The 24,476-nt window shown below is 35.2% G+C and overlaps 1 protein-coding gene across 8 annotated transcripts in view; it reads left to right on the top strand.

The window, feature by feature from the left end:
* BRIP1 (BRCA1 interacting helicase 1) overlaps positions 1-24,476 on the top strand; it is a 208,154-nt gene that overhangs the window by 68,142 nt on the left and 115,536 nt on the right. For all 8 annotated transcript variants that reach the window (XM_057536502.1, XM_057536508.1, XM_057536507.1 and 5 more), the window contains 6 exons: positions 3,184-3,405; positions 5,517-5,716; positions 11,850-11,982; positions 19,841-19,995; positions 22,497-22,662; positions 22,792-22,932. In XM_057536502.1, coding sequence (XP_057392485.1) covers positions 3,184-3,405; positions 5,517-5,716; positions 11,850-11,982; positions 19,841-19,995; positions 22,497-22,662; positions 22,792-22,932 — 1,017 coding nt within the window. The remainder of the gene's footprint in view (positions 1-3,183; positions 3,406-5,516; positions 5,717-11,849; positions 11,983-19,840; positions 19,996-22,496; positions 22,663-22,791; positions 22,933-24,476) is intronic.

Here is a 24,476-nt window from a genome sequence, read left to right as displayed (position 1 = left end):
AGAAAAAATAATCTTAACTAGCCCTAGAAATAACTCTAAAAAGTTATTTTAGGTATAGAAGAATATCTATTTTTTGTTAAGATGAGATTTAACAGTCCATAACCATAGACTCTGAAGGCACCTTAGTGATCATTTTGTACAAATAAAAGCTTTCAGAATAGTATGGAAGATACTTGGAATGAAGAAATGGTGAATGTCATATTATTAAGCTCAATCTATATCAAGCTCAGTATGAAAGATACTTGGCACATCTCCAACTGTCTCTTGACCTCAGAATCATAGAATTTTAGAGCTAGAAGGAACCTTAGAAATGGCATAGTCAGTGGGTCAGAGGAATCTTAAAAGGCTTCTAATTCAACTACTCTTTTGATGCCTAGTCACATGAGAAAAATGGGCCCTGAAGTTTGCCCAGTGTCAGACAACTAATTAGCAAGAAAGGAAGCAAGTCTTCTAACTGCTAACCATTGCTGTTTTCACTACACTAGAAACAAAAACGAAAGATGGCATCATGGTGTGGGGAAGTTGACATGGCATGAAGGGTAAAAAAGAGTAGTAGAGATTAGACGAAGTAAGTGAAAATAATATAAAAATGAAGCAAATAAAGAAGGTTAGGTGAGCCCTTTCTTCCTAATTTTTATTTTTAATACCTTGGAGGACCAATAAGCAGCATGGCTTTAGGAGAATTAGCAGTCCTCAGCTGATCATGCCTTGTCCTTGGATTTGCTGACATTCTTTTATAGGTTATGACCTTTTTATGATTTACTCCATTTCTAGCAATGTCTAGATATTTTTGTGTATGGCAAAAGGCAAACATAGATTTGCCTTTTGTATAGTTCATAGATAAAAATACACACACACACACACACACACACACACACACACACACATATGTACATATCCCCCCACTGGTTAAGGACAGCAAACTGGGAAAGATAAATATGGATTTCAAAATCACATTTAATTTTTTTTTGATATATAAAATTAATGAATTAAAATGGCTCATTATTTCACCACTTAGTCCCAAATGACAATTGAAAAAGAAAAGTAACATATACATGGTTAGAGACTCAAAATTACAGAAAGGCATTAAATGAAAAGATCTCTCTTTCCAGTTCTTTCCATCCCCTTAAGGGAACTACTGTGGGTATTCTTCTAAAACATTTAAAATATGTATTTTCTGTAATGTATCTGTATAGATTATTTTTAAAGCTTAAACCCATCAGTACATAGACAAATCTAACTTATTTTTAAAGGGCTATATCTTTTGTATGAATTTTTGCCACAATTTATTTAACATATCCCCTGTGGGTAGACATTTGGTTTATTTCCAATTTGGGGGGCTATTAAACAGTGTGGTATATATACAATTAAATGGTGAAATTTTATTTGGTAGTTACTGACAAATTTCCTGTGCACTTCTAATGGAAGTAGAAGTTTATACTTCTAACTTTATACACCTTTTAATAGGATATGCCACACCTTTGCTACGACTGGATTTTATCAAACATCTTATTTTTTGATTGGTGCATGTTAATAAAATTTTTTTACTTCCAATAATAGAATGGCAAAGGACATTAGTAAATAGTACATGAAAGAAGGTATGCAAATTACTGTTGAAACTTGTTAGAATGGTCATACAGTGTAATGTTAAACCTTGCTAGAAAGTGTAAAAAATACAAATCAAAACAACAGTCTTCTATTTTTACCTTTAAGATAGGCAAAGGTAAGAAAAGATAATGTTGATAAAGGTGTGGAAAAAGGATAATGTAAAATGCTTTACATTTTCTGGAGAATAATTTGGTGATATGGATTTCAAGAAACTTAAAAATATTTATACTCTCTGATCCCATAATGCCATTTCTAAAACTGTATACTAAGAAAATATTTAGAAATGAGCATAAAAATTCTTATTGCAGCATTATTTATAAAGCAAAAATTGAGAACAGTCTAAATGTCCAGTAATAAACTGGTTCATCAACTATGGCACATTAATCCAGTGTACATATATGGGCAACAATGAAAAAAAACTTGGTGATATGAAAAAATATTTCTGATAGGATTTTTAATAAAATAGGCTACGAGAAAACAGGAGATCCCAGTTTTGTAAAAAAAAAATTTAGGGGGCTTCCCTGGTGGCGCAGTGGTTGAGAGTCTGCCTGCCAATGCAGGGGACACGGGTTCGAGCCCTGGTCTGGGAAGATCCCACATGCCGCGGAGCAACTGGGCCCGTGAGCCACAACTACTGAGCCTGCGCGTCTGGAGCCTGTGCTCGGCAACAAGAGAGGCCGTGATAGTGGGGGGCCCGCGCACCGTGATGAAGAGTGGCCCCCGCTTGCCACAACTAGAGAAAGCCCTCGCACAGAAACGAAGACCCAACACAGCCATAAATAAATAAATAAATAAAAATTAAAAAAAAAAATTTAGTGGCTAGATTGTTACTAATCCTCAGTGCCTGAGGATAATTTGCTTTGTTCTCATTATTTTAAAATTGGGTCACATTATAGAGATATATCCACAAGTACATATGTATAGAAGAAATGTGAAATGAAATACATCAAAATCTTGATAGTACATTCTTTGTATAATGGGATTTTAGGTAATTTAGGGCTTTTTGGTACTCTTGTATTTTCCAACTTTTTGTAGTGAATACTCTTTTTTTCCCCTAGGACATTTCTCCCGCCCTCCTTCCCACTTTCCATTCTTCCTTTGTTTTTACTTATTTATATTTGATTAAGTAATACTGTCTCATGGCTCAAATTGAAAAGGTACAAAAGTGTCTATAGAGAAAAATGTCTTTCAGTCCTGTCCCCAAGTCACTTGGTTCTCATCTTTGAAAGCAACTAGTGATACCATTGCTCTTGTTTATCCTTCCAGATCCTTCCAGAAATATTTTTGTCTAATATCACTTTAATCAGATCAAAGTCACAACAAACATACTTTTAAAAATATGTTTCTCAAGTTAATTTGGGGTATCTCCAGCTGTACTGATCTGGAGCTCTATCTGAGTTAACTAATATAGTTCTTTAAAATGGTTGTATTATAGATGTGGTGTATGTACTCTGTCTCCTCTGTTAAATCTTTACTTTGTGGCTTTAATGATGTTTCTAAAATTCTGAGGTAAACTTGTTTTATTTCTTCTGTTCTAGTATTGGTTCATATTTCAGCTATGCATTTTTTTTTTAGGGAAAATCCTGCTATTTTTATCATGGTGTTCATAAAATTAGTGATCAACACGTATTACAGACTCTCCAAGGGATGTGCAAGGCCTGGGATATAGAAGAATTCGTCAGCTTGGGGAAAAAACTAAAGGCATGTCCATATTACACAGCACGAGAACTAATGCAAGATGCTGACATAATATTTTGTCCCTACAACTATCTTCTAGATGCACAAATAAGGGAAAGTGTGAGTAGATATGTAAAAATTAAAAGAACTGTTTTCCTACTATTGGGATATAAGTGATGAATGCAAAGCTTTTAGATGTTTTAATGTCTTTTACTTTATTTTTTGCTTTATATTTAATTTATGGAAATGTGTAAGCAGATTAGAGTATTGAAAACATATTCTAGGGGGTATTAAAAACTGAATTTTAGACATTGTCATTTTGATTTCCAAAGTAATAAGTACTTTTAAGGACCTAGTACTGAAGTGGAATCGTAACAGGGTTTTTTAACCTTGACGGTAATGACATTTTGGGCTGGATAATTCCTTGTTGTGGTGGGCTGTCTGTGCATTGTAGGATGTTTATTAGCATCTCTGGTTTTATCCACTAGGTGCCAGTGGTACCCTCACAGTTGTCACAATCAAAAATGTCTCCAGACATTGCCAAATATCCCCTGGGGTACAAAAAATTACCCCCATTTGAGACCCTTATATAGCGATCTCTTTATGAATAGAAAGAATTATTTTAAAACATTTATCTAAAGAATCTTGTGTTTTGAAGAACTTACGTTGGGAGAATATGCATGCTATGCAAATTATGCTCTGTGAACTTTGAATAAGTGAATTTGGATACAGCATTTGTGTTTATCTGCCTGGTTCTTAGAGACATCCAGTTGTTACAGCATAAGACAAAAAGTGAATAACTTCATATATTCAGTTGTTATTCCTCTCTTTAGATCTGACTGTACAACTTTCATTAGCTTTCTATTTCTATAAGTTTAAAATGAATAGGCATTATGTTTAATACCCCTGCTATCCTTCCTCTTATTTGGCTGCCTTTCAGCTAGGTCTCTTTCCTTTGAGCAACTGTATATATCAATGCCAAGTCAGTCTTCTTAATATTACTTTTATAACATCTTTCCTCTGCTTAAAAATCTCTTATATCTCTCCTTTTTCATGGGATAAAGTCATATTTCTTAAGCTTACTCCCAAGATGATCAGTAGTCTGACCTGAATCTGCCTTTTCAGCCTTCTCTGCCACATACTCCCAACTTGAACTCTTCAAAAACTTACCTCAAGGTCCCCTGAGGATACCTTGTTCTTTCCTGTATCTCTGCTTTTGATTACACCTATATTGAATTGCCCTACTCTCTCTTTGTGTATCCAAATCCAAATCCTGCTCATCTTTTAAACCCCAGTATATTTCCTACTCTTTTATGGTTCTTTCTCAGCCACCTACAGCCCTCTGTATATTATTATTTCATCAGAATAACTCAGTGGCAATTGCTTTGTGACATTTTGTATTAGTCAGGACTCTTTCAATTGCATTTGACACAAACCCAGCTTCAACAGAGCTTAAAAAAAAATACTTGACTCTTTATCGTGATGACTTTGTAATCAGGCAAGTTCTTCCCAGTAGGAACAAAGATAACCATAATCAGCTAGTTTTTTTCCAGCCAGGTAACCTGGAAAAAAGAATATGATTTCACATTAGTCACCCATAATTACTCTGATTGGCCTAGCTTGGATCTCATACCCATTCTTGAAGCAGTCACTGTGACCATAGACGGATGGAATACTTGATTTAATCGACAAGCCTGGGTTCTGAGTCTCCCCACATTGTGAGAGTGGTGATGTCCCTTGATTAACAGATTAACAGTCCTGCAAACATCACATGGGAGTTGGGAAAGAGCACTTCTCAAAAGGGTTGCAGAAGAGACTGAAATGAAATAGATACATACTATATTGTATTAGTATTTTGAGATTCTTTTGAATCTTGTGTTGTTATTTTAGTTTTAAAGGTTTTTTTTTTTTATTCTGCTTTTTATATTATGTTGGAGATCCCTTATACCACTTTGTGTAACCAGCTATACGTTGATCTGGCTCGCTTAACACATATTATTTTGGTTGATAGGTTTACAAGTATTTTGAAAGTGAAAAATGGAAAACTGTAATGCTGAGCTGATATTTGGTTGGCCTAAGTGCTTTAAAATTGTAAGACTGAGAATCAGTTGCTTATATAGCTGGACTTGTGATATTGGCCTATAGTGTGAATTTTTAAATGAAATATCTTGCCTATTGCTGTTAAATCCATTTTGCTGAATGTTTTACAGGAAAACTCTTTTATCTTATAGATGGATATCAGTCTGAAAGAACAGGTTGTCATTTTAGATGAAGCTCATAACATTGAGGACTGTGCTCGGGAATCAGCAAGTTTCAGTGTAACGGAAGTTCAGCTTCGGTTTGCTCGGGATGAACTAGATAGTATGGTTAACAATAACATAAGGAAGAAAGACCATGAACCCCTGCGAGCTGTGTGCTATAGCCTCATTAAGTAAGAACATTTGTATTTCAGTGTCATTTGTGCTGCCTTTGTATTAAAAACATGTTTTATTGTGCCAAGTATTTTACAATTAGTAAACTTTGACCAGGCCACTTGGGAAATGGATTGTTGTTTGCCCATTAAAGGTAGAGATAGGCTAGTCCAAATGTTTGTCTTGTTCAAAAGAATATAGTGAACGTAACTGATTTTTAAAATTGATAATTGTGAATCTTATTCCTAATTTAGCAGGATAATTTAATAGTCCCATAGGATGTGTGTAGGATATTGGGCTGAACATTAACTAAACATGGTTTTAATTAACATATTTTAAAATTCTGGACCATGGCTTTATTTTATCGCTTTATCCTACAGTTTGAGTGGGATTCTGGTTTGATGAGTTTCATTTAACCAAGGTTTCAATACTGTAAAATAATAGATTTAGTATTTTATTTATTTATTTTAAAAATTATTTATTTATTTATTTGGCTGTGTCAGGCCTTTGTTGTGGCACACAGGATCTTCGTTGTGGAATATGGGATCTTTTCATTGCAGCGCCTGGGCTCTTCTCTAGTTGCAGGGTGCAGGGTCTCTAGTTGCGGTGCACAGGCTCTAGAGCGCACAAGCTCAGTAGTTGTGGCACGTGGGCTTAGTTGCCCTGCAGCATGTGGGATCTTAGTTCCCTGACCAGGGATCCAACCCACGTCCTCTGCTTTGGAAGGAGGATTCTTAACGACTGGACCACCAGGGAAGTCCTGATTTAGTATTTTATTGAAATTTACATTAGATAATTTCCCTTTCATTAGACGTTATGTTGTTGATCTAGAATCTCTTTACCTTAGAAAAAAAACCTTACCTGACACTACATCCTGTTCCAATTATTGCAGCACTTTTCTGTTCCCTTCACAGTATATTTTTTTTAAAATTTGCATGTTTATACACCCACACGTTAGAACATAAGAGGTTTACAAATTTATATTGTAAAAACCTTTCCCACCCCATCTTCCATCTGCTTAATTTCTGTCTTCCTGAACAAGTTTATCATTTAGTTCATATTTATGCAAAAATGAGTCAATATAGATACTTTCTCTTATCCCTCCTTTTTTACCCAAATGATGGCATGCTATACATACACTTTTTTCTTCTCCATTTTAAACATAAAATATATTTTATTTTTGGGACTTCCCTGGTGGCGCAGTGGTTAAGAATCTGCCTGCCAATGCAGGGGACACGGGTTTGATCCCTGGTCTGGGAGAATCCCACGTGCTGCGGAGCAACTAAGCCCACGTGCCACAACTACTAAGCCTGCGTGCCTAGAGCCCATGCTCCACAACTAGAGAAGCCACCGCAATGAGAAGCCCGCGCACCACAGCAAAGGGTAGCCCCCGCTCGCCGCAACTAGAGAAAGCCCGCGTGCAGCATCGAAGACCCAATGCAGCCCCCTCCAAAAATATATATGTTTTATTTTTTAAAAGCCAGTTTATTGAGGTATGATTGACATATATAAAACTATTAATATTTAATGTATGAAACTTGATGAGTTTGAGATAAGTATACATCTGTGAAACCATCACCACAGTTTTTGACATAAACATACTCATTGTCTCTAGAAGTTTCCTTCTGCCCTCTTTATTTATTATTATTTGTGATAATAATATCTTAATATAAGACATACCCTCTTAGCAAATTTTTAAGTATACAATACAATATTGTTAACTGTAGGCATTGTACTTCATATGTACATTTTTCTTCTGTATCTTGCCTTTTTTCACTTAACAATATATTTTGGAGATCTTTCCATATCAAGACCTAGAAAGCTTTCTCAGTTTTAAAAAAATAGTTGCCTAGAATTCCATTGCATGGATGTACAGTGATTTATTTAACCAGACTCTGATTAATAGATATTGAGGTTGTTTTACAATCTTTTGCTATTGCTGTAACGAATAACTTTGAACATATGCCCTTTCATATGTCTGGGAGTATATCTGTAGCAAAATTTTTAGAAGTGGGATTCTTGGGTCAAAGCATAGATCTACATGTAATTTTGATAGGTATTTTAAAAATTTACACAGTAGATAGGTGAGTGGAAGACTAATTTATACTCTGACCAGCAATGTATGAGAATCTGAAAGTTGGTTTTTTTCTAACCTGATGGGTGAAAAGTATCCCAGTGTACTTTTCGCTTACATTTCTCTTTTTTAAAAAAAAAAAATGTATTTATTTATTTGGCTGTGCCAGGTCTTAGTTGTGGCACGCGGGATTTTTGCTGTGGCACACGGGATCTTTGCTGCGGCATGCGAGATCTTTAGTTGCAGCATGAGGGATCTAGTTTCCTGACCAGGGATCAAACCCGGGCCCCTGCATTGGGAGTGCAGAGTCTTAACTGCTGGAACACCAGGGAAGTCCCTCATTTACATTTCTCTTAATGTGAGATTAAGCATTTTTAAGGGCCATATATATTTCCTTTTCTGTCAACTCTCTGTTGACATTTCTGTCCTTTTTTTGTTCTTGTTTTTATGGTTCTTATTGATTTGTAGATGTTCTTTGTAAATTGGCCCTTTGCTTGTGATAAGAGTTGCAAACATTTTCCCTTCCATTTTGCTATATGCTTGTGTCTTTCCTTGTGGTATTTTTGCCATGTAGAAGTTTGTCATTTCTATTTCAGAGCATAATTTGTTGAAAGAGTTGTCTATAGTTGCTGATTCTATTTTCTCACTTCCCATTCTTTCCTTATCCATCCCAGTAGTGTTGCTGTCTGCATAATTCTACTGAAACTGTTCTTATCGAGATCTCCAATGATCCAGAGATTGCTAAGTGCAAAGGTTATTTTTCTGTTATTTTACTTAGCCTCTCAACATTGTTGGATACTGTTGACTACCACCTCTATGAAAAGTGTTTTGGTCTTATCTTCTGTGGAATAATAGAAAATATGTATTCAATATATTGGTCTCTGTCCCCAGTTCCTGGCACAGAAGTCCTAAAACCTTTATAATTTCCTAAGTGATAAGAGCACTAAGAGCATTTTCTGTTCTACTATTTCATTTTTGGCCCCAGTTCCTGACAGAGCTCCCAAATCCCCTGGGATTTCCTGGATGACAGGTCTGTTGTTCTAATGAAGTGATGGGTTTGTGGGCTCCTGGATGGGTCTGGTCACTAGAAAGACCAAGCCATGTTTAAAAGCTTAGAACTTTCAGCCCACCTCCCCTCTGGGAAGAGGAGAAGGGCTGGATATTGAGTTAATGTTCCATCATGTCTTTGTAATGAAGTCTTCATAAAAATACCAAAAGTACAGGATTCAGAGAGCTTCTGCATTGGTGACCACATCTATGTACTTGGAGTGGGGTGCACTTCACCTCCACAAGGACAGAAGCTTCTGTGCTTGGGACCCTTCCAGACCTCACCCTATATATCTCTTCATCTGACTGTTAATCCTTTATTATATAATAAACTGGTAAATGTTTTCTTGATTTCTGTGAGCTGTTCTAATAAATGCTTAAACTTGAGGAGGGGGTCATGGGAGCCTCTGATTTATAGATGCTTGGTCAGAAGCACAGATGACAACCTGGACTTTTACAACTGGCATCTGAGGTTGGGGGTGGGAGGGACAGTCTTGTGAGACTGAGTGCTTAACCAGTAGGGTCTGTGCTAACTCCAATTAGTGTCAAAATTGAATTGAATTATAGGACACCCATCTGATGTCTCAGAGAATTGCTTATGTGGGAAAAAACCCCACATACGTGTAGAGACCAGAGGTGTTAGAAGTGAAGTAGTGAGAGTAGAGCAGACACACAGGAATGTGTTTTCCTAGACGGCTTCCATGACATCTTCTGGTTTTCCTCCTCCTCACAGTTCGTTCTTTCTCAGTTGCTTTTGATAGTTCTTACTTTGATGTCTAAATGTTGAAGTACCTCAGGGCTTGGTCTTGGGACCTCATTTCTCTTCTAGTTCTGCACTCTCCTTAATTTACATAACCCTAAAGCAATGCAAATGAGGCCTGAATCTGTGTCTGTCCCAACCTCTCCCTGGAATGCCACTTTCATATACCCAACTATACTTTCTATCTCTGTTTGGATATAAAATTTCAACTTTCCAAAACACTCCTTTTCTTCCCCTACCTACTCCCCCCCACCACCCCTGTCTTCCTTGTCTAAGCAAATAGTACCAACCAGTTCCTCAAATCAAAAATCTAAGTATTATCCTTGATTACTGCCTCACCTCATCCAATTCATCAGTAAGTTTTATAAATGCCACCTACACAATATATCCCAAATCCTTCAATCTCATACCTGTCATCCCAGAATCATCCCTCAACTAGAACAACTGTAACAGCCTCCTAATAGGTCTTGCCTTTCATTTTTGCCTTTCTCTTATAATCCATTCTGGCTTATAAACTGGAATCATCTTTTAAACACTTACAATAGATTATCTCTCTCTTATTTAAAATTTTCTGTTTAAAATCTTCCCATTGCACTCTGAATAGAATCCAGACTTCTTATCCTGGCCCAACATGATCTGATTCCTGCTTATCACTCTAACATTGCTCATACCATTATTCCTTTCTGCACATTGTGGTCCAACTACATTGGCTTTCTTTCGGGTCTTTAAATAAGCAAAATTTGTTAATCACCTGAGGATTTTTGCACCAGGTATTCTTCTACTTGGAGTACTCTTTTTTTCCCTGATCCTCCCATGACTGAATACTTTTTGTATTCAGTTAGAATATATGTCGCCTCAAGAAGAGCTTCCTTGACATTGAAATTAAAGTAGCAGTTAGATTACATTAATCCAGTTTATTTTCATTATATCACTGTCACTACCTGATATTTTCTTGTTCATGGATTTGTTTCTAAGTTTATTTCTGTCTCTGTTAGTAGAATCTAATTTCCATGAGAATAAGGACCTTGCCTATTTTATTTACTGCTGTATTTCCACTATCCAGTATAGTGTCTGGCATAATATAGGCATTTAAGCACTCATTGAAGGTACAAATGTCTGTGTGTGTGTGTGTGTGTGTGTGTGTGTGTGTATAAATGAATATATTTTCTAGTAATTCTCTTTTTTGTATTAATATTTAACACTATAATCTTTTTATTAGGCTTTTAAATTTTTATTTATTTATTTTATTTTTGGCTGCATTGGGTCTTCATTGCTGCGCACGGGCTTTCTCTAGTTGCGACGAGCATGGGCTACTCTTGGTTGTGGTGCGCGGGCTTCTCACTGAGGTGGCTTGTCTTGTTGCGGAGCACGGGCTCTAGGCACGCGGGCTTCAGTAATTGTGGCATGCAAGCTCAGTAGTTGTGGCTCATGGGCTCTAGAGTGCAGGCTCAGTAGTTGTGGCGTGCAGGCTTAGTTGCCCCGCAGCATGTGGGACCTTCCCAGACCAGGGCTCGAACCCATGTCTCCTGCATTGGCAGGCGGATTCTTAACCACTGTGCCACCAGGGAAGTCCCTATTAGGCTTTTTTGTATTTCCTTTTATGTGCATTTGGGATAAGCTCCTAAGACCTAACTGTCAGTTGGAGAGACAGACAAGTAAAGCAGCGTGAATCCACAAAACACAAATGGGGAATCATACGCATCTTTCTCTTTTTTGAGTAAAAGCTTACTTTTTTAGCTGTATATTTATTTTGCAATATGAAACATGCATGCTATTTTTTTTTTTTTTATAATGAGAGCCTCTGGGAACTACAGTTGTGTCTTTTTTTATTTTATTTTTTATTTATTTATCATTTATGGCTGTGTTGGGTCCTCGTTTCTGTGCGACGGCCCTCTCCAGCTGTGGCAAGCGGGGGCCACTCTTCATCGCGGCGCGCGGGCCTCTCACCATCGTGGCCCCTCCCGTTGCGGAGCACAGGCTCCAGACGCGCAGGCTCAGTAATTGTGGCTCACGGGCCCAGCTGCTCCGCGGCACATGGGATCCTCCCAGACCAGGGCCCGAACCCGTGCTCCTGCATCGGCAGGCAGACTCTCAACCACTGCACCACCAGGGAAGCCCCATGCATGCTATTTTAAAATGTCTTAATTAATCTACATATATGTGCTCAGAGCTTCAAGGAATACAGATCAATGTATCACATTTCTCTTTGCTCCGTTGAAGTAGTGCGCATAAGGATGATACTGGTTGATGGAATTGTTTTATTTTATTCCAGTTGGTTAGAAGCAAACTCTGAACATCTTGTGGAAAGGGGTTATGAATCATCCTGTAAAGTATGGAGTGGAAGTGAAATGCTCTTAAATTTATACAAAATGGGCATAACCACTGCTACTTTTCCCATTTTGCAGGTAAGTTTTTTTTTCTACCTGTGAAATTTATTTAGTGAATTAGAAATGACTTAATAGTGAATAGTTAATCCAGAGTAAAAAAAAAAAAAAAAGTAGCAATTAATTGTTTCAAAATTTTATTTTATTATGTAAGTTTGATAATCTTTAAGTGATGGCATAAATTATGGATGAAAAAGTAGCATTATTAGTTTGAAGGATATACGGCTTAATTAATACGGAATTAATTGCTTTGCTTAAAGCTAAAAGAAGTCAGTATTTTTAGGTTGTAAATATTTTGTCAATTGTAAAAGTTAAAAATTTGGAAAATAAAAAGATAAGAAATTCATGTTTTATTCTCCTTAACTTAGAGGTTATAAACCTGGGTATATAGAGATGGGTGGGCTGTGGGATACTGTGAGCCTTATGAAATTACATTCAAAATTTTATGAGTATTTACTTTTGTACGTTTTTCTGGATAGAACCTTCATGACTTACATTATTCTCAAAAGAGTGTTTGTTTGGGGTTGTTTTTTTGTGTTTTTTGCAGGTGAGAATGTTTTTACTTTCTCTTTTTGTTCTTATTTATTTATATTAATTGACTTTACTTTTAAAGTGGTTGATATAGGTTTATAGAAAAAGTGAGCAAAAAGGACAGAATTCTCATATACCACCACCCCCAACCACACACATGTTCACAGATACTATAGATTCTCTTATTATTAACATCTTGCAATAGTAGTACATTTATTACAATTGAACCAATATTGGTTACATTATTTTTAACTAAAGTCCATAGTTTATGTTAGGGTACACTTTTTGTGTTGTACGTACAGTTCTATGAGTTGTTATGAAAACATAAAGTCAGGTATCTACCGTTACAGTATCGTACAGAATACTTTCATTGCCTTAAAAATCTTCTGTGTCGCACTTATTCATCCTTTCAACATGCTTTATTTCCTCTGCTGAACCTCTGGCAACCACTGATTTTTTTGTTTTTCCGACTCCATAGTGTTGCCTTTTCCAGAACGTTATATAGTTGTAATCATACAGTATGTGGTCTTTTTAGACTGACTTCTTCCACTTAACAGTATATATTTAAGGTTCCACCATGTCTTTTTGTGGTTTGATAACTCATTCCTTTTTATTTCTGAACTATATTTATTGTATATATGTACCACAGTTTGTTTATCCATTTACCTATTGAAAGACATATTGGTGGTTTCCAAGTTTCAGCAATTATGACTAAAGCTGCTATAAACATTTGTGTGCATGTTTTTGTATGGACATACTTTCTGCTCATTTGGATAAATACTTAGGAGCACAATTGCTGGATTGTATGGTAAGACTATGTTTAGCTTGCAATAAACTGCTAAACTATCTTCCAAAGTGATTGTACCATTTTACATTCCCACAGGTAGTGAATAAGAGTTCCTGTTGTTCCACATCCTTGCCAACATTTGGTGTTGTCAGTGTTTTGAATGTTAGCCATTCTAATAGATATGTAGTAGTATCTCATTGTTGTTTTAATTTACATTTCCCTAATGACATATGATATGGAGCATCTTTTCACATGCTTATTTTCCATCTACATATTTTATTTGGTGAGGTATCTCTTCAGATATTTTGCCTACTTTTTAATTGAGTTGTTTGTTTTCTTATTGTTGAGTTTTAAGAGTTCTTTGGGTATTTTGTATACAAGACCTTCATCTGATATGTGTTTGCAAATATATTCTTCCAGCCTGTGGCTTGTTTTTTCATCCTATTAACGGAGTCTTTCATAGAGCGTTAAGTTTTTAGTTTTAATAAAGTTCAAATTTTTTTCTTTGATGGATCCTGCTTTTGGTGTTGCAACTAAAAATTCATCACCGAACCCAAAGTCACCTAGATTTTCTCCTATCTTTTCTTCTACAAGTTTTATAGTTTTGTATTTTACATTTAGGTCTGTGGTCCATTTTCAGTTAATTTTTGTGAAGGGTGTAAGTTCTGTGTCTAGATTCATTTCTTTGGATGTAGATGTTACTCTGTCACCATTGGTTGAAAAGACCATCCTTTCTCCATTGGATTATCTTTGCTCCTTTGACAAAAGATCAGTTGACTATATTTGTGTTGGCCCATTTCTGGGCTCTCTATTCTTTTGCATTGATATACTTGTCTGTTCCTTCATCAGTTCCACACTGTCTTGATTACTGTAGCTTTATAGTAAGTCTTGAATTCAGGTAGTGTCAGTCCTCTGACTTTGTTCTTCAGCATTGTGTTTGCTATTCTGAGTCTTTCATCTTTTCATATAAACTTAGAATTGAAACTGAGCCCCCGTGGGCCTCCTGGGCATGGAAGCCTTTCTGTCCCCCATTTCTTGTATATAGGGAACAGACTCCAGCCTCCATGACCTTCCCTGGGTTCCAAAGGGCAGATTGGAACAGTTGCTAGGGAAGGGAGGGGATGCAGAGACAAGGGAGGAGAAGCCAAGAAACTACCGGAGGCAAGATTAAAGGAACCAGAGAAGCTAATCAAGATGAGGAGACCACCTGAGACGAGATCAAAGGGGTACAGGCCCTGCACACACCCTAATCTTGTCAGCAACCCCATCCTTGAACTATTGCTATAAAACCCCTCACCAAATCCTCAGGGGTTGGGTGACACAGTTTTTCAGGGGCATGAGCCTGCTGTATCTCCCTTTGACTGGCAAAGCAATAAAGCTATCCTCTTCTACTTCACCTAAAACTCTTGTCTTCGAGATTCAGTTTGGCACGGTGCACAGACACCGAGCTTTCTGTGTCAGAATCAGTTTGTCAGTATCCACCAAGTAACTTGGTGGGATTTTGATTGGGACTGCATTAAATCTGTAAATCAGTCTGGGAAGAACTGGCATCTGAACAATATTGAGTGTTCCTATCCATGAACATGGAGTATCTCTCCATTTATTTAGATCTTTGATTTCTTTTATCAGAGTTTTATAGTTTTCCTCATATAGTTTTAAAGAGGTTTTTGAACCAAAAAAGGTAAGAACTGTTGCTAACATGAACTAGCATTATGGGCATATGAGTATTAAAAATATATTTTAATCAGACTGTACTTATAATTTTTGCCCTGAATTTTTAAAGTGCAATGTATCATAAGTATTTTTTCATATAACACTTTTTCATTTTTTTGCATAAACTTTTGGCATTCTAAAGACTTTTCATATCAACAGTAAAATGGGTTAAATAAATTGTGGGATATTCATACAGTAGACTACTATACAGCAATTTACAAAATGAACCACTGCCACCACAACCATATGAATGAATCTTACAGACATAAAGTTGCATAAGAGAAACCAGCACAAAAGAGTACAAACTGTATGATTTCATTTTTATGAAATCTAAGAACAGACAAACATAATTATGCTAATAGAAGTCAGAATACTGGTTACCACTGTGCAGGGATAAGGAGTAGTTTGGGCTGAGAAGGGACACAAGGGAACTTTCTGGGATTTGAGGAATGTTTTGAATCCTGACTTAAAATCACACACACAAGTGTGTGCATGTGTGTGTGTGTGTGTGTATGTGCTTGTGTTTAGTGACCTATACACTTAAGATTAGTGCACTCTATAAAAAATGTACAAATAAAATATATGTCAAAGGAAAAAACTTGGAAAATACAGAAAGGTACAGAGGGAAAAAAAAACTCATAAACTTAAAAATGATTATTATTAACTTTTAGATTTGTGTCTACCTATGTCTTCTTCTATGCATATATTCGCTTAACATAAATTTTTGACATGATACATATTTATTTTTACCTCTTCATTTAGTAATATGAATACTTCCCTATTTTAATAGAAATTCTTTTGCATGATTTTTAGTTGCAGTGCAGCGTTTTTGTGAGTGCACATATTCTAAATTATTTGACTAATCTGGCAGTTGAAATACAGGTTGTTGCCAGTTTTCCCAGAATAAGAAAAGGTTCTGATATGAACATCCTTGAAAATATATATTTGTATGTATCTCTGATTGTTTCCATTATATATGGTAAATATTAATTCTTTGTTGCTTATTGTATTACATGTATATTCGTATATCTATGGTTTGTTTATGGTGGTTTTTTATAAGTTTTTTAATTTTAGTGCATTCAAATGTATTATTGTTTTTTCTTTTATGAATTGTGATATTTGAGTTTAAGCAAGCTTTTCTTACGCTATGCAACATTTTCTTCTCAAAGTGTTAAAGTTTTTTTTAATAAATGTTTTCAATCACCCTGGGATTCATTTTTGTTTATGTTGTGAGATATGTAATCCATTTTATTTCCTGTATGGATTTTCTCAGCATCATTTACTAAATTATCCATCCACTTCACTCTGATTTGTAATGCCACATATCTGATTTTCGTTTATGTATAAGCTTATTTCTGGACTCTATTGTGTTCTTTGATTCTGTTTCTCTAAGTTATCCTATTTGTTAATCACTGTAGCATTAGAAAAATGCTGATGCATGGTAGGGCATATCTCCTCACATGATTTTCCTTTGGAATGATCCTGGCTGTTCTTCTCCTTACTCTGCCATCTAAATTTTAGACTTAGCTTATAAATTTCTATGAACAATTCTGTTGGAATTTTGACTGGAATTGTGTTGAATTTACGGATTAATTTAGAAAGAATTGACTTTACAATATGAAATTTTTCCATTCATGAACAAGATAGAATTCTAATAATTTATTATCTCTTTCTATATATCTTTCAATAAAATTTTATAATTTTTGAAAGTTTTAGGTACTTTTGGTTAGGTTTATTCCTGAGTGAGTTAAAGTTTGTTTCTTTTTCAAATGGTATAATTCAAAAATTGCATTTTCTAGTTGTTATTGGTGTATAAGGATGGTAGTTGATTCTTATAATCACTTTGTTGGACTATCCTATAGGTTCATCTATAGATTATTAAATTTTCTATGTAGACAGTCATCCTGTCTATGAATATGAATATTTTCTTTCTTTCCATTTCCTTCACATTTTATTCATTTCTTACTTTGCTAGCTTAAACTTTCAGTACATGGTTCATCACAGTAAAAAGACATCCTGATCTTGTTGCTTACTTTAAAAGGACTGTATTACTAGTATTACACCATTTAGCAATATGTCTGCTGTATTTAAAAAAAAAATTTTTTTTTAACAGTTTGAGATAAAATTCACATGCCATGAAATTTACCCTTTTAGAGTATACAATTCAGTGGTTTTCCGTGTAGTCATAGAGTTGTGCAACTACCACTGCTGTCTAATTTCAGAACATTTTTATCACCTCAGAAAGAAACCTTGTACCCATTAGCAATTAGTCACTCCCATTTCCTCCTACCCCAGATCCTGGAAACCACTAATCTACTTTCTGTTTCTGTGGATCTACCTATTCTGGACATTTTATGTTAATGGAAACACGATATGTGGTGTTTTGTGACTGCCTTCTTTCACCTTGCATAATGTTCTCAAGGTTCATCTGTGTTGTAGGTTCATCTATCAATACTTCATTCCTTTTTATTACCAAATAATACTATATTTTATGAATATACTGTATTTTATTTATCCATTATCAGTCGTTTCTACTTTTTGGCTGTTATAAACAATGCAGCTATGACCATTCATAGACAGATTTTTGTGTGGATATGTATTTTCAATTCTCTTGGGTATATACTTAAGAATAGAATTGCTGGTCCATATGGTAACTCTATGTTTAACATTTTGAGGAACTGCCAAACTTTTCCAAAGGGGCTGTACCATTTTACAATTCCATCAATAATGTATGAGGATTCTAATTTCTTCCACATCCTCACCAACACTTGTTATTATCTCTTTTTTATTATAATCTTCCCAGGGGGAATGAAGTGGTATCTTCATGTGATTTGATTTTCATTTCCCTAATGACTCATAATGCCAAGCATTTTTTCAACTGCTTATTGTCCATTTATATATCTTCTTTGGAGAAATCTATATTCAAATCCTTTGCCCGTTTTGAAATTGTGTTGTCTTTTATTGTTGACTGTAAGTTCTTTATGTATTCTGGATATGAACAATGTATTGGATATATGATTTGCAAATACTTTTTCTCATTCTGTAGATGCTGTAGGATTTTTAGTTATTTTTAAAATCAGGTTAAGGAAATTTCCTTTGATCTTAAGAAATTCATCATTGTGATTACTAAATTTTTTACAAGTTAATTTTACCACAGCAACATATGAACATAATTTAAAAGTCAGTTACTACTATCAAGAAAAGCATTTATTTGCGCCACTCCTCTGTCCCAATTTTCATTCTCGGTGGCTCTTTTAACTCCTGTAGTGGCTTCCTCTGATAACCCCAATTTTCTAAATAACATGTGGATTCTGCTACTTTTGAGTTTTCAATTTTTGATGTTCTCTATTGACTTCCTATTAAGTATGATGATGATTTAGCTCCTTTACACACACCCACTTTTCTCTCTCTCTCTCACACACACACACACGCACACACACACACACGCGCACACACACACACACACACACACACTCTCATACTCACCCTCTCTTTTCCTCTCTGTCCCTCCCTTTCTCCTTTTCCTCCCTCCCTCTTTCCCTTTCTTCACTCTCCATTTTCTCAGCATATTTATATTACTATTCAGTGTGCATATCATTATGTATATATATTATCATAGTTTATGATAGTCATCTCATGTAACTTACTTGATTAAATTTTTAATACAACTCTAGGTTTCTATGAAGTAATAATTACCTGTCTGTGTCTATGTGTGTGTTTCCCCATTTGCTTAGTTTTCTATTTGTCTATAAACCCAGCTGTCATTGTTTAGGTAACCTAGCCAGAAGTAGCCTTGGAGTTGTCTCATGGTTCAATATGTAGAATGTCATTCAGTCCTGTTGTTTTTATTCCAGTGCCTTACCTTCAGGAGTTCAGAAGTTCTGTAGTTTTACAGAGTAAATTGCCAGTTGTCTGCCAGTGTTGGAGAGGAATAGTAACCTTCCTGTAAGGTGTTTCTCAGGGAACTTGATTTTTTAAAAAGAACAATTTAATACTTGTTTTTCATTAATATCATTAATAATTTGTAGTGCCAAATGTTTTTCTAAGTTCATGTTGTCTTTTTTGTTCTTTGTTTCTTTTTGAAAAATATATTTGTATCCTTTGAAGTTTTGTTCAGTGGAGACTAATTTTACTTTTTTAAATGTCTATTATTTCACAGTATATCTGAATATTGAAATTTATCTGTCTTATTTATCTTAACTATGTCCCCATTTTATTTTCATTGAACACACATTTTATTGTCAAACATCAGAGTTGTCACCAGTATCTTTTATTGCTTCAATATTCAGGGTTTTCTGTTTCACAATCTGGGAAAACATACTTTTCTGTTTTATTATTTTGTCTTAATGTCCATACTTCTATTTGTATTTAAGCTTATGAGCCATGTAAAAACTAATCAGCCAGTTAGCATACATTTTGTATCTAGCATGTATTCTTTCTTTGAGTTGTTCTTTTACTTTTGCTTGTCGCATAGTCATATTATTCTCAGCATCAGAGTACTCCCTGGAAATAATTCAGGCATTTAAGAATATCAAATCTTTTAAGCTTTTTAAAAACTATTTGGTACATTTTTATTTAGTTCATTGCTTTTGAAGGGCACTGAATAAAACCCTAATTGCCTGAAGAAGTAATGAATCTCCTAAATGTGTAACTTCTTATTTAAATAAGTCTTTGAAGAGAATTTGAGAATATATGGGAATTCAAAATATATTGTTAGCATTTGTGTATTAACGTTTGACTAAAATTTCAATGTATATTTCATTTGGGTTTTATTACAGTTTTAAGAATTTTGTTTTCCCCCTCTTTCCCTCCCCCGCCCCGTACACTTAATATGGTAATTCCTTATAGGGACATTTTTCTGCTATCCTTCAAAAAGAAGAAAAAGTCTCATCAGTTCATGGTAAAGAGGAGGCAATAGAAGTACCTATTATTAGTGCTTCAACTCAAATAATGCTCAAAGGACTTTTTATGGTGCTTGACTATCTTTTTAGGCAAAATAGCAGGTAAGTGAAGATAATCTGGTCTGTATTCTTCCTCTTAAAAATATTAGCCTTATTGAGTGCTAGCATGTGTTTAATACCTACTAATTTTATATGAGTACATGGGATAGTGATAAACAAGTGGTATAAATATTGCTCTTACTTACTGGCACAGACTCAGTCAATTGATGTTATTTTTTATTAATGAAAATGAGTATTGAAACCAGTAAATAAATACAATTAATTAATTCAGCATTAAAGTCCTCTAAGACTAAATTTAAGTTTTCTTTTAAGTATAATCTAGATATGTTTCTTCCAGTGTCAGAAAGTCTTTCTTATTCTGTAAATCCTCTATTTAATGAAATGTGGGAAATGAAAAGCAGTCAACTCCCCACACACTACTCCTTAAGTTATAGTACTACCTGGTTCCAGTATTTTTTTAAGTGTTTTTTTATGGTAAAATATACACAATATAAAATTTACCATTTTTAAGTGTACATTTTAATAGCATTAAGTATGTTCACATTGTTGTACAACTACCACCACTGTCAATTTCTAGAACTTTTTCATCATCCCAAACAGGAACTCTGTACCCATGAAACAGTATCTTTCATTTCCCTCTCACCACAGCCTTTGGTAACCTCTATCCTACTTTCATCTCTATGGATTTGCCCTTTCTGGGTGTCTCATATAAGTGGAATCATACAATCTAATGTTTTCAAGCTTAAATCCATGTTGTAACATATGTCATTCCTTTTTATGGCTGAATAATATTCCATGTGTATATATACCACGTTTTGTTTATCCATTCTTACATTGATAGACATTTGTATTGTTTCTAGCTTTTGCCTGTTGTAAATCATGCTGCAGTGAACATTGATGTACTAGTATCTGTTTGAGTCCCTGCTTTCAGTTCTTCTGGGTACATACCTAGCAGTAGAATTGCAGGATTATATGGTAATTCTGTATTTAACTTTTTGAGGAGCCAGTGTGCTATTTTTCATAGCAGCTGCACATTCTAGATTCACATAGTTATGCACAAGAGTTCCCAATTTCTCTACATCCTTGCCAATACTTGTTATTTTTTGTTTTTTGGATCATAGCCATCCTAATGGGTATAAAGTGGTATCTCCTTATGGTTTTGTTTGTTTTTTTTTTAATTAATTAATTTACTTTTGGCTGCATTGGGTCTTCATTGCTGTGCATGGGCTTTTCTCTAGTTGCGGCGAGCGGGAGCTACTCTTTGTTGCGGTGCGTGGGCTTCTCATTGTGGTGGCTTCTCTCGTTGTGGAGCATGGCCTCCAGGCGCGCGGGCTTCAGTAGTTGTGGCTCACGGGCTTCAGTAGTTGTGGTGCATGGGCTTAGTTGCTCTGCGGCATGTGGGATCTTCCCGGACCAGGGCTCGAACCCGTGTCCCCTGCATTGGCAGGCAGATTCTTAACCACTGCGCCACCAGGGAAGCCCTCCTTATGGTTTTGATTTACACTTCCCTAATGACTAGAGATGTTGAGCATCTTTTCATGTGCTTATTGTCCATTTCTATATCTTCATTGGAGAAGTGTCTACTCAAGTCCTTTGTCCATTTTTGAATGGGGGTTTTGTTGTTGAGTTGTAGGAGTTATTCTGCATATTAATCCTTTATCAGATATTTGCTTTACAAATATTTTCTCCCATTCTGTGGGTTCTCTCTTCACTCTCTTGATAGTATTCTTCGATGCACAAAAGTTGAAATTTTGATGCCGTCCAATTTATCGATTTTTTTTTCTTTTATTGCTTGTGCTTTTGGGATCCATTGAACATAGCCAAATATGATGTCATGAAGATTTTCCCCTATGTTTTCTTCTAAGAGTTTTATAGTTTCTAGCTCCCAGTATTTTTATAAAATTCCCTCCACATAGTGCAGGGTTCCTGACTTGAACTTTGAATTCTGATCTCTCTAAGGGTAAAATTAACAGTCAGTATTACTGTGAGGACATGGTAGAGAATACCAAATTTCATTCTGTTTAAGCTTAAGTGTTTATAGCCTCTTATTGAGAGAAATTATAAGCTGGATGGGATCACGGAGATCATCTGGTTTAGTACTTGCACTAAAAATAGATGAAGACTGAGATCCACATTTTAAAGGAACTTAAAAATTAGTTTCCTAAACTTTCAGTAAAAATTGTCTTTCTATTTTCTCATGCAATAAAAAAGTTTAACCCACTTTTTAGTTTCTTTAACAATAATACTGTTAACTATTTTATAATTAATGATGTAACATAGAATGCAAAGAGCTCTGAACTAGGAGTTAGGAGGCTTGCATTTTAATTCTGACTCTGCCATGATTTATGTAATGTTTGAACATAGGGATGGGAAGTGATAACGGGTGATATTTAAGTGATATCTAACCTCTGTAAGGGGGGACTGACTCTAAGGTTTAATGCCTTATTTCTATCAGGATTACTGAATTTAGTGGTGTGGGTTGTTGGTGGGGGACAATGTTATCTAAAATTTTCCCATTTAATTACCATTTTATTTTCATTTAGATTTGCAGATGATTATAAAGTCGCTATTCAACAGACTTACTCTTGGATAAATCAGACTGATATTTCAGATAAAAATGGGTTCTTGGTTCTACCAAAAAATAAGAAACGTTTACGAGAGAAAACAGCAGTTCATGTGCTGAATTTTTGGTGCTTAAATCCAGCTGTGGTAAGCATATCATGCTGTAAATGAGAATTCTGTCTTCTTGCTCAATACCAACAATTAAATAAATGTGCTTGACTGTTTTTTTGACTGTTTTAAAGATGATTTTATGTATCTAATGTTGTTTCCTTTTAGGCCTTTTCAGATATTAATGGCAAGGTTTGGACGATTGTTTTGACATCTGGGACATTATCACCAATGAAATCCTTTTCATCAGAACTTGGTGTTACATTTACTATCCAACTGGAGGCTAATCATGTCATTAATAACTCACAGGTTAGGTTTTTTTGTTGTTTTTTTTTTTTGAAGGCTCTTAGTCTTTTTACCTCAGTAAAATTATAAACAAATTAAAAGGTAACTGAAGTACTGGCAAAACAAATCCTGATAGGAAAGTCAACATTTCAGTTTTAGAATAAAGGAAAATTTGTCAGCTACTTGGTAGTGTCAACAAAAGGAAATACCAATAAATAGCATTCCTTCAACCCAGTGAGTAAAAATATACACTTTCAAGGCAAAGACTGTATTGCAATTTCCTTATTTAAATAAGTTTTAAGTTTTTTAATGAAAATTAAAAAGAAAACAAAAATTCAACTTTTTTTTTACTGTAGTTCCTGATTGTTTAATTATTTGTGTTTTTCTTTTCCATTAGACTATGGTATATCCTTATTCTAATTTTTACATCCTCATCTTTCCACTGCACCTAGATTAATACCTGGTATTAGTTAGCAAGTGTTCAGCACGTTTGAATATCTGAAATGAATTAAAAGTATTCTTATGAGTCCTGTGACTTAAGATTTTAATTTTATTATTTATTTATTTATTCGTTTGTTTGTTTTTATTTTTGGCTGTGTTGGGTCGTTGTTGCTGTGCGTGGGCTTCTCTAGTTGCGGTGAGCGGGGGCTTCTCCGTTGCGGTGTGCAGGCTTCTCTTTGTCGTGGCTTCTCTTGTTGTGGAGCACGGGTTCTAGGCGCACAGGCTTCAGTAGTTGTGGCTTGTGGGCTCTAGAGCACAGGCTCAGTAGTTGTGGCACACGGGCTTAGTTGCTCTGCGGCACGTGGGATCTTCCTGGACCAGGGCTCGAACCTTTGTCCCTTGCATTGGCAGGCAGATTCTTAACCACTGTGCCACCAGGGAAGCCCAGATTTTAATTTTTTATAACAATACCATGTAAATGTTACTTTAATTTTCCTAAGAATGTTTGAATTGTCATTTGTCAATCTGCTATTTCTTTTTAGGAAGTAATTTAAAGTGGTTAGCTACATGCTTAATACCACCTGTGGGCCTAATACAATTCTAGTTCTTTATAAAGAGCTATAGTTTTCAACCAAGAAGTATTTTTGGAAATTACTGGCATTTAGTAGGTGAGAGCCTTAAATGCTAAACTCCTATATCACCAAGGATTGTGCTTTCCAAAATCCAGAATGCTCTTGCGTAGAAACATTGCTATAAGCAGTATAGCAAAGGAAAAATATATTTTGCACATTTTCAAGATATTTTCCTTAGAGGTTCATATATATATGGGAAGTTATTAGTAAATTCAGCATGTATTTTTTCAAAAGAATGTTATTATAGGTTCTATGTTCTCAATCTAGTGCACAAAAGCCCGTTTAACCTGTAATGTCACTAAATAATAATTAACAATAATAATAATGCTAGTTCAGCTGGATTCTGTTATAATATTTCCCCCAACTTTTAAAAAGTTTATTTTTTATTTTAATTGTGGTAAAAAACACGTCGTAAAATTTACCATCTTAACCATTTTTAAGTGTTATAGTTCAGTTTTGTTAAGTATATTTACACTGTTGTATATAACCAATCTC

Source organism: Balaenoptera acutorostrata, chromosome 20 (genome assembly GCF_949987535.1).
Source record: "Balaenoptera acutorostrata chromosome 20, mBalAcu1.1, whole genome shotgun sequence".
Lineage (NCBI taxonomy): Eukaryota > Metazoa > Chordata > Mammalia > Artiodactyla > Balaenopteridae > Balaenoptera > Balaenoptera acutorostrata.
The sequence above is the reverse complement of the archived record's forward strand: the minus strand, read 5'-3'. Positions and strand labels throughout refer to the sequence as shown.